Source organism: Labrus mixtus, chromosome 9 (genome assembly GCF_963584025.1).
Source record: "Labrus mixtus chromosome 9, fLabMix1.1, whole genome shotgun sequence".
Taxonomy (NCBI): Eukaryota; Metazoa; Chordata; class Actinopteri; order Labriformes; family Labridae; genus Labrus; species Labrus mixtus.
This window is the reverse complement of record NC_083620.1, coordinates 22,964,900-22,979,677: the sequence shown is the minus strand read 5'-3', so window position 1 is coordinate 22,979,677 and position 14,778 is coordinate 22,964,900. Positions and strand designations below refer to the sequence as shown.

Genomic DNA, 14,778 nt, shown 5'->3' with positions numbered 1-14,778 from the left:
GCCACCCTGTCCACATCTACCTGCCTCTAAGTGGTGACTCCATCACCTCTTACATTTGCTAACTCATTAATACAGCGAGCAGGAGGAAAAAGCTCTCGCACGCTGAAATGATGTGCAGCAGAGAAAACCACGGTCTGCAGTGTGTGTTGTTTCATATGAACAATATATTGTTATTTAATAATCCTGCTTTTGCTTTCTGCCAAAGAGTGCTGAGTAAAAACACTCCAGAATCCAGCTTGTATCCGACCGAGCCAAGCAGAATTGGACGACAGAGCTGGTCTATTTAAAGGACTTGAGAGAGCGTCCAGATGCTGGATTTGTGGTATTCCATTTATTCCCAGTACTCAATGTCCCAGCCAATGATATCTGAGTAACATCCGGTGAGCTGGGGAAATCCTGGGACTCAGTGCTGGCAGTGCTGCCAAGATCAGGCCCACTGCCATGAACCTTGATGTCAGATAGCAGAAATGAAAAGCTGCCTCTCAGGCCAGAGACCATAACAACCGAGCCGATCAATACTCACTTATCTTAACGGCTTCACAGGCGCCTTACTGCGGACTCTATGGGCCTGTGGGTGCCAGGACTTCAATGATATGATATCACAAGCCAACAATGTCACAATTCTCCAATTTTATGGAGCTTGATTTTAAGAGAGCTTGACAAAATCGGAAACCAACTGTACTGAATTTATTTAAAAAGATAACGTAGCAATGGGATTCTTTGCCGAACATCTTTGTAGGGTTTGGATGCTCAGAGCAATTTATTAAAGTTTCACTTTTAAGATTTAGATTAATAAAATCTTAAGATGTCATATTTACACTGTACGTATACCTTTCATTTAATGGAGAATCACAATAACCAATGCTTTTATTCAAGTAGCCACAGCATTATCATTGAAACTTTTCATAAACTAAAACATCACTTTGAAGACGAGAGGCACATGAAAAAAAAACGTTGATGGAGGTTTAAATTGTTCTGAAGGTGAAATTATTCTCCACGCTGTAAGTGACTCATCTAAAAGGTAGGATTGTTGGTAAATGACTAAATCCAGAATCATAATAGTTTTTTTTTTTTTAAACTTCAGCAGGGTAGTCATTTTTTTTTTAAAAGCAAAAGAAGATGGTTCAACAAACTTTCCATTTTCTCCCTACGACTGAAAACAGTTGAGATTGGAATAAACACACGGTTTGTGTTGAAGCTCCTGAGGTCTCTCTTGGCCTTGATGCGGACCTTTTCCAGCCCACTTTTAAGAATGTAAAAACAACACAAGTCTCCTCGATTCTGTGAATCCTTTTGTTTTATGTGTCCTTCAATATTTCCAATAAAAAGACATTGTTTTGTACAGTTATGGACTCCAAACAGAGTACATGATGTGAAAACAGACAGAAATTAGACATATATGTTTTACAGAGAGAAAAACATTCCTGTAGCAGTGAAAGTAAGTGGATCATATATATTTATATAGAACATGTTCTTGGCTGCTTCCACACAGGAGTGTCTCTCTCTGAGGTCAGCAACCCACAGAGCCCACAAAGAACCCCACCTTCAGGACAAGTTTTATATACATTAGTGTTATTATGCTGTACACAGCTCTTTAAATAGCCTGCAAGCTGCCCTTCACTGTGGCTCACCTCAAATGTTTTACATCAACCAGGTGGGACAAGAAAGTCTCAGGACAGCAGGGTCTGAACCTGCTGAGGTGATCTGGGTACCAGGTTCTCAGGGTCTTTGTAGTTGTTTGCTGGGCTGGTCAGCGCGGCGTAGACCTCACTATAGGCTCTGCACACCAGCTCTGTCGACTGACGGAAAATCTGCTCCCTGCAAGAACAGATCAAAGTCTTCAGATTTGTATAATCACGAAACCTGAACCAGCATGGAGTCGGTCTTTCAGTTCTAATAGTTCTAATCTAATTTAGTCTTCACAGCTCGGCTGTAATTAGTCACTGATAAAGAGCTGGAATAAGTCAGCCATGAGTAAGAATTTGTCCCAATTACTTTTTATGTTCAGTGACCATTGCGTGCCCCCACTGTGTCCAAACATTGAGTGGCAGTATGTGGTGCACACTGCCATCTATTGATACATACTGGAGCATTAATGAACAAGCATCAGGGTTCAGCTATTTCTTCAAAAGCCAATACAACAAAGAAAAGAGAATGATTGTGTCCTTCTGAAAAGATCTGCAACCATCTTTTAAAGGGTGAAGTAACAGTAGAGTATTCTTTTTTATTTTCTGGATTTCTTGTAGCGTCTCTGTTTCATATCAAATTCAGGTACTTCATACTGATTTCTTTTTCTTTGCTTTAATAATGTAATTTCCTCTGCCAGATGTGTCTGGTCCCTCTTTCATGGCCAATCACAATGGCACAATAACATGGCTGCCAATGTCTCTTTAACCAAATATTACATCACTAACCAAACAAAAGGTCACTTAAATCTTTTGTTGACAAGAAGGATTGTTTTGATAAACCTCCACAAGGATATTTCTAAATTTAATATTTGGCCTTTGTCACACATTTTGGTTGCTCTGATTTGTTGTATTCTCTGAAGGATTTTGGTCCGTGCTCATTAACAATGCCCCCTAGAAATCCAAAATGATCTAAGAGGTAATGTCAGGGCCACAACAATTAGTCAATAACAATCAATTATGGGGCACAATTATGTGAATGGTTGTCTGTCTCTGTGTGTCAGCCCCATGATTGACTGGCAATATCAAAAGATCCTCATTGGCTGTGACATCCACATCACTTGATTATTTTGACGAGGAGTGAGAAGGAAATTAAGGGGCCCAATGAGAGCACATATGATATATCTTCTTAATTGGCCCACAGAGAGCAAAGAGCCTCAGTGAGGTGTACAAAATCTAACTCGAGAGAAAGTGCACTAACACAAAATGTGAAATAAAGAGAGTCTAAAAGTACATTTCTGTTATTTGGAGGCTCCAGGAGTGTTTTCTGAGAGCTGGTGGATGTTTTTGTGTATTTAGGTGAGCAGAGAAGCAGACTTGAGAGAAAACAGGGGAGAGAAAGACAGAGAGGAGGAATGATTTCAGGGAACGAGTGTGAGTGAGAAATGGACCAGAAGCTAATTAATGGCGTCCTGCCCATCAGTCCTCCCGTGTCCATTAATAGAGAACATTAACCTGAGGCACAGAGTGCTCCTCAAGCCTGCTGCACTTCCCAGTAAACGTGACTCATAGAAAAAGTCCTCCAATGGAGCAGCTGCATAGAGCTAAAAGCTTGTGAATTTTCTGATCAGTAAGACAAATAGCAGTCTAGCGAGCTGCTCTCTTAATGTGTCGCTGGCTTTAGCAATTTAGCATCCAAACAGGCTGTGTATTTACAGTGCACATTTTTAAGTGTTTTGTTTGGCATACAGTAATGATCGCATTTCATCTGGGAAACTAATGAATGTTGAAAAATAATTAGCTCACTGCCCTGTTCTATTTTTAACACACTGAATATGCACCTTACCCGCTAAAAACAGCATGCAACGTTGTAAACATTTCACTTGACGCCTGAATATTGCATCCACGTAATTCTTTGCCTGAACAGGATTACTGTCATCAATAAAAACAGGAACTCACTTGATGGCTGCACTGAGCAGAAAGTTGAGCTGCGGCATCACGAAAGTGTCAGGCGATGACAGGTACCGGTCAAACTGGACCTGTTGTTTACAAAAGAGAGTAAAGAGCAGGTGTGTAGCCATAGTAACGTAGTGATAATGTTCTGCAGTCATACACACAGTTTAACTCACCATTGCTGCTTTGACAGAGGAGCTGTCCATGCTGGGGAGGAGGGACAGAGGACCCTGAAACACAAAAATGAACATCAGCCCTAAATCCAGTTCAATGTGTAATGAGCGTTCAAACAGCAACAACAGTTCAATCTTAGAACCGAACCAAAGCTCAGGAAAGTTTGTGTACAACATGATCCGTTTCATAATACAATCTAAATGAATCTCCTTTTGTATGAAAGTACTGTTACTATGTACTGTTGCCCTGATTTACAAAACTGAAATGATTTATTTGAATATATTACATTGAGACATCATGATTTGTAAACAGTAGACATACCCTACCTAAACTCCCATACCCTATCATGTTAACAAGACAAAAACTACACTAGGTAAACACATGACTGACTCTGAACACAACAGCAGGTACCTTTCGGGCAATTAGCTGACACTGATTATCCACAGAGGCAACATTAAGTCAGGCTTAAATGGCTAAATGGCCAACATTAAAAGCAACATTTACGAGGTAGATCAAGGGTCACAGCTAGAGCGCGGCACCTCAAGGGGTTTTATGGAGATACGGGTGCATTGACAAAATATGAGCGTACAAACTCAGCTGCTATCTACTAACCACTGTTTTAATCACAGTTTCCTTGTTTTTGACTTATTTGTGAGGCGTTTTACAGACACACAGATCCTCACAGATCCTCAAAGTTATTTTGGTGGTTGTTTGGGTTTCATGTGGTTAGAATATGGCATGTCCCCGAGTGAAGACAGCCAAACTAAATCATTTTACACAAAAGGAACCAGACAAAGGACACTAGAGTTGAGATGAAATCTGCAAAGAAGTGACAGTTTTTGATTGAGTTTGGTGTCAAGCTGCAGCCGCAGAAGAAGAAGAAGGAGGGTGTGGCGTGTCCTCACATGACCCGAGGATTCAGGACTCACATGCTAAACCACAACCATGGGTCTCAGTCTAGTGAGTTACAACGTAGAAGGAAGAATACTGAGTATCAGCTCTCTCATCTGCACAGGACACTTCAGGAGAAGCTAATATATTATAATAGAACATAATAAGATCTGTCCTTCTCTCTGCCCCTTCCTCATCTGAAAATCTGACAAATGCTATTATGCACTAATAACTACATTTGTCATATGGTAACCATAGTGATAGCACTAATCAATACAGGTAGGGCCTATATGCTTTAAAAGGGGACCATTAGGAAAACCAAGAGGAGAGATGTGAGCGAAAACCCACAGATCTATAACTTCACGAGTGAGTGTGTGTCCATGTGGAATGAAGTGCTTCACCTGTTCAGCACTGTGCTGCTGCACACAGCTGTAGATATAACTCAACCCGGCTCTGGTCAGCACGTAGGATGCCTGCTCGTTGATCAGGGTGTCAAGATGAGCCTCGATCTAGATAATGTTGGAGAGACAGGCTTAAAATCCAGTCCAAGCCTTGCACTGTGAAGCAGCGGTACTTGTGGTTAATGGACAATGACTATGCTATTGATAATGAAACTTCCACAGGAGCTCTTATGGTGCTCAGTTATAAAAGAAGGGCTAAAAATAGAGAGATAGATAATGCATTTGAGCATGAACAACAATACATGACGCAAACCCTTCTGTGACACAGTAAATCAAATCTTTTTTTTTTTTTAAAAGATTTGTGCTCTATGGCTTTTAAAGGGAGGAAGAAAAATAATTACCTTTTTTAATGAACAATATAGTGACAATGTGATGACTGTAAGCTGAGCACTCATGATGAATAACATGAGTATTTCATGATTTAGTTTGTCTAATGTGCACACCTCTAAGGTATGGTGTGTAATTAGATTCACGTCCTTGACTAAATGTTTTTAAAGGAAAGAGATCATTCTAAAAATTCAAATCATCTGATTCAAAAGACCTGGAACTCGAGCATCTCAAGCCTTTTGTCCGTGAACTCAAAGAGAGCCAGCGTGGTCTTCATGACGTACAGCGAGTTGACCATGTAGGTTGCCATGTCAGCAGTGCCAAGGTTGCTGGCTGACACGGTGCACAGCTGAAGGAGGGGATCTAAGATGCAAGAGAGCACCTGAGAGACAAAGGACAACAGGGCCACAAGAGAATATGAAATATCACATACACCTGAATTTTTATAGGTTTTATTAACAGTTTTTAATACCTTCAAACCTCATAAATATAACCTATGAAGTGATTTTACTATATTCTATTCCACTATCCTGATCATACTGTGCCAGTGCTAGTTTACCTGAGCAAAGTCAGCCTGGCGGGCATCCAGAGGAACTACAGATGAATCGTGTGAGGCCAGCACCTCCCTGAGGAGGGAGAGGGTCTGAGTGAGGGAGGCTGTGGGTCCAAGGTCTGCAGGTGGCAGCTCCACCTGCACAAACATGACAGGACCAGAGGAACAAAAGTTTAAGTAAATGGCACCAAAAAAAAGTTATTCTAGCAGGGGTGAGTTTTGTGTGGACTTTTACCACTGTGACAAGCTGTCCTCATAACATTATCAAAGAATTAAACATCCTAATGAGCAGCATGATACAACTGCGCCCTGCTGCTTGTCTGAGCCTCAACTTGATCAAAGTCAGCAGAGCTGTTATAATGAAGAGAGTGTGATTTCATTGGCCTCTGGATAGGCAACACAGAAGTCAGGCCGGCCACCTTTGTGCAACTAATAGAGCAAATTATGAGAAGGCTGTGTTCCTGGTATTAGCTGGAATTGACACCAAAACCCTGAGGACCTCCAATGTGATTAACTCTGAGCAACAGGTATAATTCTTGTAACTGATATTGATCAGTTCACAGCCAGCGAGTCATGTGAAAGAGCTTCTGCTCGTGCTGAGGTATATTTGGATGCCAATTTGACTAAACGTTTACAAGACTGCTGCTTTTTGGCAGCTAGCGCCTTTTCAACGCTGCGGCCGGCAGGCCCAAACTGTTTACAAGCACAAGTGAGTCAGAAATAGCCTTGTTGTCTTGGAGGGTTTAGACAAAGAGCTATATACTATGTGTTTTCCAAAATACTGAACTTCTGCACTGTCAATTAGGCCATTTTATGAAAGAACATTGAGAACTGTCTCTTCTTAAAAGAAAAACAAGATTTATTTTTCTTCTTCTGAGGTGATTATAATGATTTCGCATCAATCATTTTCTCACAAGTGTACATCATATCATAGAGATGACTGAATTAGATATCAAAGGGTACCTTATCCATCAGCCTGCTTGCATGGAGGCTCAGGCTGTTGAAGAACATCTTTTTGCTGAGGACGTGCATCTCCTCCATAGTGATAAGCAGCGAGGCCACACTGGTCCCAATGATAGAACTGAACAAAGATCCAAGAGACGAGTAAGTCAGCTAAGATAGCAACCGATGATGGTATACCAGAGATGTTCTTATACCACTATTTATGTTATACTGATTCAGGCACCAATACTTATCATTGGCTAATGCAATTGCAATAACAATTTACATTTTTTAAGGTGGAAAAAACATATTACAGACATTATTCTAGATTTGACTATGTTGTTGTTTGTTATTTTTACATGATCATTTATCATTCATCATAAGTGCTGGTTTTGGATCAGGGTATAGACGGATGATACTAGTACTAGATACTAGGCATCAGAACAACTCAATGTTTTACATTAAAAATTGTAATTTTTTATAAACAAGAGCTGTTTTTAGTCCAAATCTACACTGCCAGTTTTCAATGCAACAGAGGAAAGCAGACAAATATTTACCTAAGGATAAAAAAAACTGAAAAACAGTCAATTTGCAATGTGCAAAAATCTATCAAAGCCTGTTACGTTAAACAAATGACACAAGGGATAATACAAAAGGGTTGCCTTTAAATGTTTTAATGCTGGAATCATCATCCTTTGTGTCATTGGGACTGATAGCTATGATGACTCTTTGTTGAGTTAAAGTACCTGCCCCACACACAGAGGCGGCAGAGGAAGGAGAAGCAGCAGCTACATGACCAGCAGTCCAGCTCCTCCACCTCTGACACATCTAACCCGTCACCCATTATTTAAAAAATCCCTCTGGACAACGTGGAAGCGGGCGGCCCGGGTTCAAATCCGACCTGTGGCTCCTTTCCCACATGTCATTCCCCACTCTCTTTCTCTCCCTGATTTCCAACTCTATCCACTGTCCTATCTCTACAATATATAAAGGCATAAAAAGCCCCAAAATAAATCTTGAATAAAACAAGTACCTGATGGTGTGGTGGTAGAATTTGAGCAGGTTTGAGAGTTTGTACAGCAGCACGGCTCCTGGCTCGGCCACTATGACCTGTTCTATCCGAACCTGTGAGACACGTACAGGGTGAGCACATGAGCTGGATATGACAGAACAATGTTTCCATACAACAAAGTCAGTCAGTGTTTGCTCTAAAGGTTCTTAAAGTAATACTGTTGCTCACTTTCAGCGGCCTGCAGACTCCCTCAGTGATGTGCCCGACCACATCCTGCATGTTCTCCTCCACACCTAACCAGAGAGGAAGAAATGTATAGAAATAAAAGGGCTTAATTTATGCATGTATTAGTCTAAGGGTTTCATATATTCATGTAAACTCCTGTGCAATCATTTCTTCAGTCCACTTTGTTAGGGCAGCTATTAGTAATCCTATCATTTCAATTAGGGGAAATAAATATCCACACTTTGTGTGAAAGAGTTGTTTGTGATTTTGGATTTTATCTTGTGAGCTTACTGATCTTAGTTGAGTGTTGAGTTGTTTTTCCATAATTTTGCATTTATTTGTATGTTGTAGAGCCCGTTCGATATGGGATTTTTTGGGGCCGAGACAGACATTAATATTAAGAAGAGAAAAATCCGACACCAAAATATTGGCCGATATCTTTCTTCGCATTAATTGCATTAATTCTCACATAATTGTTAGAAGTGAGAACATCCCAAAAGGGTGAAAGAATATGAATGTTGTCACTCGATGGCTTGTCTGTTACAATTTAGCATTAAAAATTTGACTAAAAACCAAAAGTAGACTTTTATCTTCATTGACTTCTAATAGCTTTATTTTAAATCTTAAATAATATGAAAAAACAAACAAGTTCAAGAGAAGACAGGACAGGATGGCTGGATATGATCACACACTTAAAAACTCGAACCTCACTGAACAACCTGCTACATCAAGTATATTCAACAGACGAGCATCAAATAACAAGATGTTACAAAGAAAACGTTTCCTATGAGGTTTGACATCTGGTGACTGTAACTTCCAAGAAGGAATCATCATACCTTGCACAGTGACCTGTTTGAGCAGAGCTTCGAGATGCTCCTTCTCAGAGGCGGTGGCTTGGTGAAGCCAGGCCAGCATGTCCCCAACATACCTGAAAAAAACAACCAAACGTGCCGCGTTAATCAGAATGTCAGAGAGAGGGCAAACCCAGGGCTAATCACAGTGACCACAGCTACATCCAGGCATGGGTCATCATGTTTCACTCACCTCGCACACAAACGGGTTTTGTGTTACATAACGGTGGAAAACAGTTAGGTTAACCTCCATCCCTGTGTGTGTGTGTGTGTGTGTGTGTGTGTGTGTGTGTGTGTGTGTGTGTGTGTGTGTGTGTGTGTGTGTGTGTGTGTGTGTGTGTGTGTGTGTGTTTGTGAGCCTGGGAATGAATGAGAGGGCATATGGAGGTGAAAAAGAACTTGATGTTCTCAGAAGCACTGATGCTGCCTATAAAGTGGAGGTGATTTTGTGTTCCACCACATGTGTGGTATTCTGAGAAAAATCTCCCATTTAGCTCCTGGGCAGAAAGAGGGGAGAGGATGTTCTACAGCAGGAAACACAGACACACTCAGACAATACTTAACAAAATAGACATTTAACATCCCCTTCAATTGCATTTAAGATCTAAGAACCCATTTAAGAAAAGATATTGGAAGTAAATCTAATCTCTTTTTTTTTTTTTATATCTGTTACTCCTAAAAGCCTCTCGTGGACCAGGGGTGCAAGTTAGTATTTCACTATAAACACTACGAGCAATGCATCTGGGAGTTGTGCATGCTTAAATGTTACAGCACCGATGTTACTGTATGTCCACGTTAAATTAAAAAATACATAAAAAATAGATTTAGTTTTAGGGAATAATGACATTTACAGTCACAGTAAGTAATAGAAAAAAACGTTCTCTAACCATTAATGCCACACTGTGTTTAGTCTGAAGCTCGGTGAAAAAGAGTTTTGGTAGGGAAATTCTGAGTTTAATCATTTTTTTTAATCATGGGATATTTTTTCAAGTTCATGCACATTACTACACCTTAGTTATAAAACAAACAACTGGAATTCATCCGCTCTGGTTGTTGTTACTATCAAAAAGGTAATTGGCTCATTTAAGCCGAAACTTTGAACCTATCCATTAGGGCTGGGCGATGTAGCGATGTGGATATTTTTTTCTGGAACTAATTAATAAAATCAGAGTAAGTTCAAAGACAAATCCACATGGCGCCAAACACCAAATGTGTTTCATTAACAGTCGGCTGCACAATGTCTACATGGACATGATAAATGTCATTCAAATAAACTAAAAAAGGTGAATTGGTAGTTTTACGGAAGAGAGGTATAATGATATTTTAATGCAACATAAATTATAGCGATATAAACTATATTGTCTTACCCTTTATCTTGTTTGCCAATATATATCGATATACAGTTTTAGGGGATAAGTGCGCACATTTTTATTAAGCTAGGCTACACTCAACTCAGACATAAAAAAGAATGCTTGAGTTATTTCATTGATCTCTACATCGATGTCATCCATTCAGAGTTAAACATCATTTAGACATTTCTTTGTGGTTCTCTTTTAGTTCTAATGGTTAAAAGTTAGTAAAGTTAAGACCACAAATGGAACTGGTGATTCACCTCATAGGGTCATGTGAATGCATCTCTATGGGGCGAGGCGTGCCTCCGGGCCCCCCGCGAGCGAGGGCGTCAATGAAGCCTCGTACCACCGCACATCTGCGTGTAGTGCCGAACTCATCCAGCGTGTACCTGACCAAACAGAGGAGAGAGAAAAAAGGCAAACTTCAACTCCCCAACCTCATGTGAAAAGATGGCAGCCTCTGTGTTTTTCATGCAGAGTGTTTGTCGGAGGTCAGACACTGACACACATCAACAATGAAGGCTGCTTTTCCTAAAGGAAAGACTCCGGGGTTGTTTTGATTACTTGGCGGTGGTGGCCTCTGTGACAGACTAAACACAAGATAATTCTGAATTAACATTCCAGGAACGCTGGTCTCGGCTCTCTCAGCCTCAACATCCACAGCTCGACCTTGAAGCTCTTTCTTTGTGGGCACTGAGACAGGTGCATCACGGAGAATGCAGACAGAGAGAAGGAAGTCATGAAAACACATCCTGGGGTAACGTGTGAAACTTCCCTTCGCATGATGTTGTTTTGGACAAAGTTCAATTCCCAGTGAGCTTCAGGAAACCTGTGTAGTCTTATGCAACCTGTTGTACTGTGTGTGCAAAAATTTTTTTCCTATCCTTAAGTGAATATTACTTTTTATAAATAAAGACATCTAGTGTTTAAAAATGAATCCAATCAGTTTGCTAGTTCTTCTTTATTTCCTCTCTTAGTCAGTGCTCTCTCAGCTGGGCATTAGCAGAATTACTCATACAAACACGGGATATTTTCAGAGCACTAAACCTTTTTTTAATCAACATTTTTTTTCTCTCAAGGCTTGAAATATAAATAATATTCACTTGTAAGTTGTACTTTTTTAGCAGTACCAGTCAGTATTTACAGATGGAGTTCTTTGTGATGACAACACTTTCACAGTAAGGTTTTAGTATGTCTGCACTTGCCTACAGCTGCCCGCTCTGTTGTTTTCAGATGAAGAACCTCCACGTTTGACTCAATGAGAACACAGACACAAGAATCTCCTTAGCTATAGGTCCTAACAGTGTGGGCGAGGATTCTGAGTGCCCACAGAGCCACTTTGTTCTGAATGTTGAGGCTTCTATGGTGAATGTCAGTGAGGTGCAGGACCTGCAGCTATTTGGTAAAGATGAGTAAGAAGAATGGTTTTGAAAAGATATTTAGCGAAAGACTAAAGTTTCTATAAATGTGAATACACAAGAGAAAATCTTTTCCATCTCCTCATTTTAGACACCACTTAAAAATCCAGTACTACACAGGTGTACCTGTTCCTAACGCTTTTAAAAGACACATAGACATGGACAATGTTATTGAGAAGAAGAAAAATGAGGAGACAGCACATAAAGCAGGTTTTTGAGAGTGTGAGTTTTTATGTTACTTGTAAAGGACAGGTCGGTCCTGCAGGGCCTCCATGGCTTGAGTCAACACAGGGCTGATATCACAGGACTCTTGAGTCAGTCCTCGACATTCATCTTTGAAGAAGGAAGAATAAAAGGACATTAATGTATCTTTAGGAGTGGGACAGTCTCATATACCTATTTTAAAAGCAGAAATTACTGTGTTGTCCTTGATCTATTTTTCAAGTGGTTCTATGTATGGTTCACCTGAAAGCAAGAAAACACCTGAAAAGACCAAGAACATTTTTCAATCATATTTCCCCATGAGTCAGAAGTCAGTTAACGCTTGCATCAGACAAATGAAATAATGAACAGACGGGGACCGATCTTATAGACTTTTGGGGAAGCAGGTTCATTACAGTCCACTTCTGTCAGATCGGATCCAATGTGGGTCAAAGTATTTGATGTTGCATCAATGTGAAGACAACTGTATGCCTCAATGTTGTTCTCCTACATCACCAACCGAAGAGTGCATTTAAAGAGAACCTTCAAAATATGGACATATCTCTATTCAATTTAGAGAATTTACAAATAATCACATTAACTCACATGTGTTTGATTATACCAGTACTAAAATGATTACTTGATTTGGACATGAAAGCAAATCTAAGCAACATCAGATTACATCCACAGGAGAAGTCATGAGGAAGGTTTATCTGTCTTTACTGTATTATTACACCAATAAGGTTTCTGTGATGCAAAGCTTTTATTGACATTTTGATTTCTATGACAACAATCAAGAGATCTAAGATGAGGGAAATTTTGGTTTCTGGTATTTTTTGGTTTAAACTCCGAGTCAGAGATTATGAGTCACATGTGTCTCCTACTGAGGCCAACGCAGGCCATTACTCACACTTCAAAAAGCACTTTTATATTGAGTTGTTGCAGACTGTAGACAAACTAAACAAAAGAAATCCAACAGTACCATCTTTTTCTTGACAAAACAAGACAGACTTATTAAATTGGTTTTCTTGCTATAAAAAAATGTTCTTAGTTAATTGTCTGAATTGGCAACATTACAACAAGTTCAGTATGGAAGTCTTGCAGAATAAAGGTCAAGGTTTTTCCCCTCAGTGTGCTCATGGTATTAACTGTGTGAACTGTACTCACTCTGAGCCCAGCGGTAGAGCTGCTCATATGATGTCTCCTGTAACACGGCCATCTGCTCCATGATCTCTAACCTGGAACCAAGACAACATGTTAAATACCCATAACCTGCATCATAGTGTCAGATCCCTCACAGTGACGGAAATACCACACCTGGGTGAGCCTTTTTTCCACTTGTCCTTTACACGTTCAGGTAAAAAAAAATGAATACCATGAATTTAAGAGTAGAAGAGATGTTTTGTTTATTCTGTCTGTGGTGAAGCAACGAGTCAAAGGAGCGTCTTACCCTGCAGTCTGCTGGTTGGTTCGCAGAAGGATTTTCACATCCTCGTGGATGTGCTTCACTCGACCCAGAGCTTTGAAGAAATCCTGGGAAATTAACGATGTATAAATGAATATATGAAGAGCAGTATGGATTTAGAAACAGAATGTGACTTTCTGTAAGTACAGCTTTTATTGTAAACATTTGTTGTTGTAGCCAATGAGCATAGTAACAGACCATGCAATTTAGATGGATATGACCGTGATATTTCAGAGTTGTGGTGCAACCGATCACAGTTCATCTGTGATGCATTGTGATCACCCCCCACAGTTCTGACTGCATGTGATCCGCAGATCAGAAAATGTATCACCATGGTGTAAAATAAATGTACTGCTGCTAAATCACTGTGCAGCGTTCTTAAAGGCTTTATATGCGATTTTTGGATCCAGCAGATGTCGCCCTTGAGCTCCAGCATGAAACCAACACAACTTGCGGTGCATTGTTGTGTTAGCATGCTAATGCTAGCGATCTTTATTATGCTCGTATCTTCACACTGCATGTTAATTTACCCGAAATGAGCGTGATCTAGAAACACAGTTAAGCAGTGAGTACAGTATGTTATTCTTCTTTTCTCTAGTCCCTCAATTAAACAACTTTTATTCGCGAGGGGAGGAGTCAGCCGCCGTCCCGGCGATGTAAACAAACTGAAGATAGGACTCGGAAAACATCACAGATAGTGGGCCTCGGGTGTTACACCCATTGTAGACAGTCATGACTCACAGAGTTATTTTCAGAGGATATACTTGATTTCTATTATATTTAAGTGTGTACTTTTATCGTTGGGGTTTCACACAGAAACAGGCTGTAATGTGTTCATATTTCATTGTGTACGGATACTTAGAATCAAACGATACGTCAACTGTTCTCTTCTCACCGTTTCTGCGTTCATCATGCTCGTATGAGCTGGTGGTTACCAGTGACAACAATCAGTAACTCAATGTTAGTAACGTTAACTCTTAGTCTGTAGCTGTAAACTCTGTTAGAGAGCGCTGTTGTCGGATATAGATAGATGATATAGACCCTAATCGCGCGCTCTGTGTTTGTTGTATTGTCTAACTCATACATCACACTCTGCACAAGCAGCCAGTGACACGCACACATTCCACTAAGTGATCAGTGTGTGTGCCTGTGATATGTGTTTGACATTGTCAAAAGTCATATGAGATAAAACCTTGTTTTCTTTGTAGACTACAGAAAACTTGTTATTGACAGAAACATTTCTATCATGTGTTTGTAATGTTGATTTTCTTAAGAGAAAACAAAAACTGTTGTTGAAACAAAGTCGATTTTTAGGATAAAGACTCAGA

At 40.1% G+C, this 14,778-nt stretch overlaps 1 protein-coding gene across 1 annotated transcript in view; it reads right to left on the bottom strand.

Moving 5' to 3' along the window:
* Positions 1–849: 849 nt before the first annotated feature.
* The window catches only part of cog6 (component of oligomeric golgi complex 6), a 25,656-nt gene continuing 11,727 nt past the window's right edge, over positions 850–14,778 (bottom strand). The window contains exons 6-19 of the mRNA XM_061046954.1: positions 13,436–13,518; positions 13,153–13,223; positions 12,024–12,117; positions 10,627–10,755; positions 9,000–9,091; positions 8,167–8,231; positions 7,960–8,051; positions 6,948–7,065; positions 5,991–6,122; positions 5,646–5,813; positions 5,045–5,152; positions 3,755–3,808; positions 3,585–3,664; positions 850–1,818 (exon numbers count right to left, since the gene is read on the bottom strand). Coding sequence (XP_060902937.1) covers positions 1,671–1,818; positions 3,585–3,664; positions 3,755–3,808; positions 5,045–5,152; positions 5,646–5,813; positions 5,991–6,122; positions 6,948–7,065; positions 7,960–8,051; positions 8,167–8,231; positions 9,000–9,091; positions 10,627–10,755; positions 12,024–12,117; positions 13,153–13,223; positions 13,436–13,518 — 1,434 coding nt within the window. The 3' untranslated portion in view covers positions 850–1,670. The remainder of the gene's footprint in view (positions 1,819–3,584; positions 3,665–3,754; positions 3,809–5,044; positions 5,153–5,645; positions 5,814–5,990; positions 6,123–6,947; positions 7,066–7,959; positions 8,052–8,166; positions 8,232–8,999; positions 9,092–10,626; positions 10,756–12,023; positions 12,118–13,152; positions 13,224–13,435; positions 13,519–14,778) is intronic.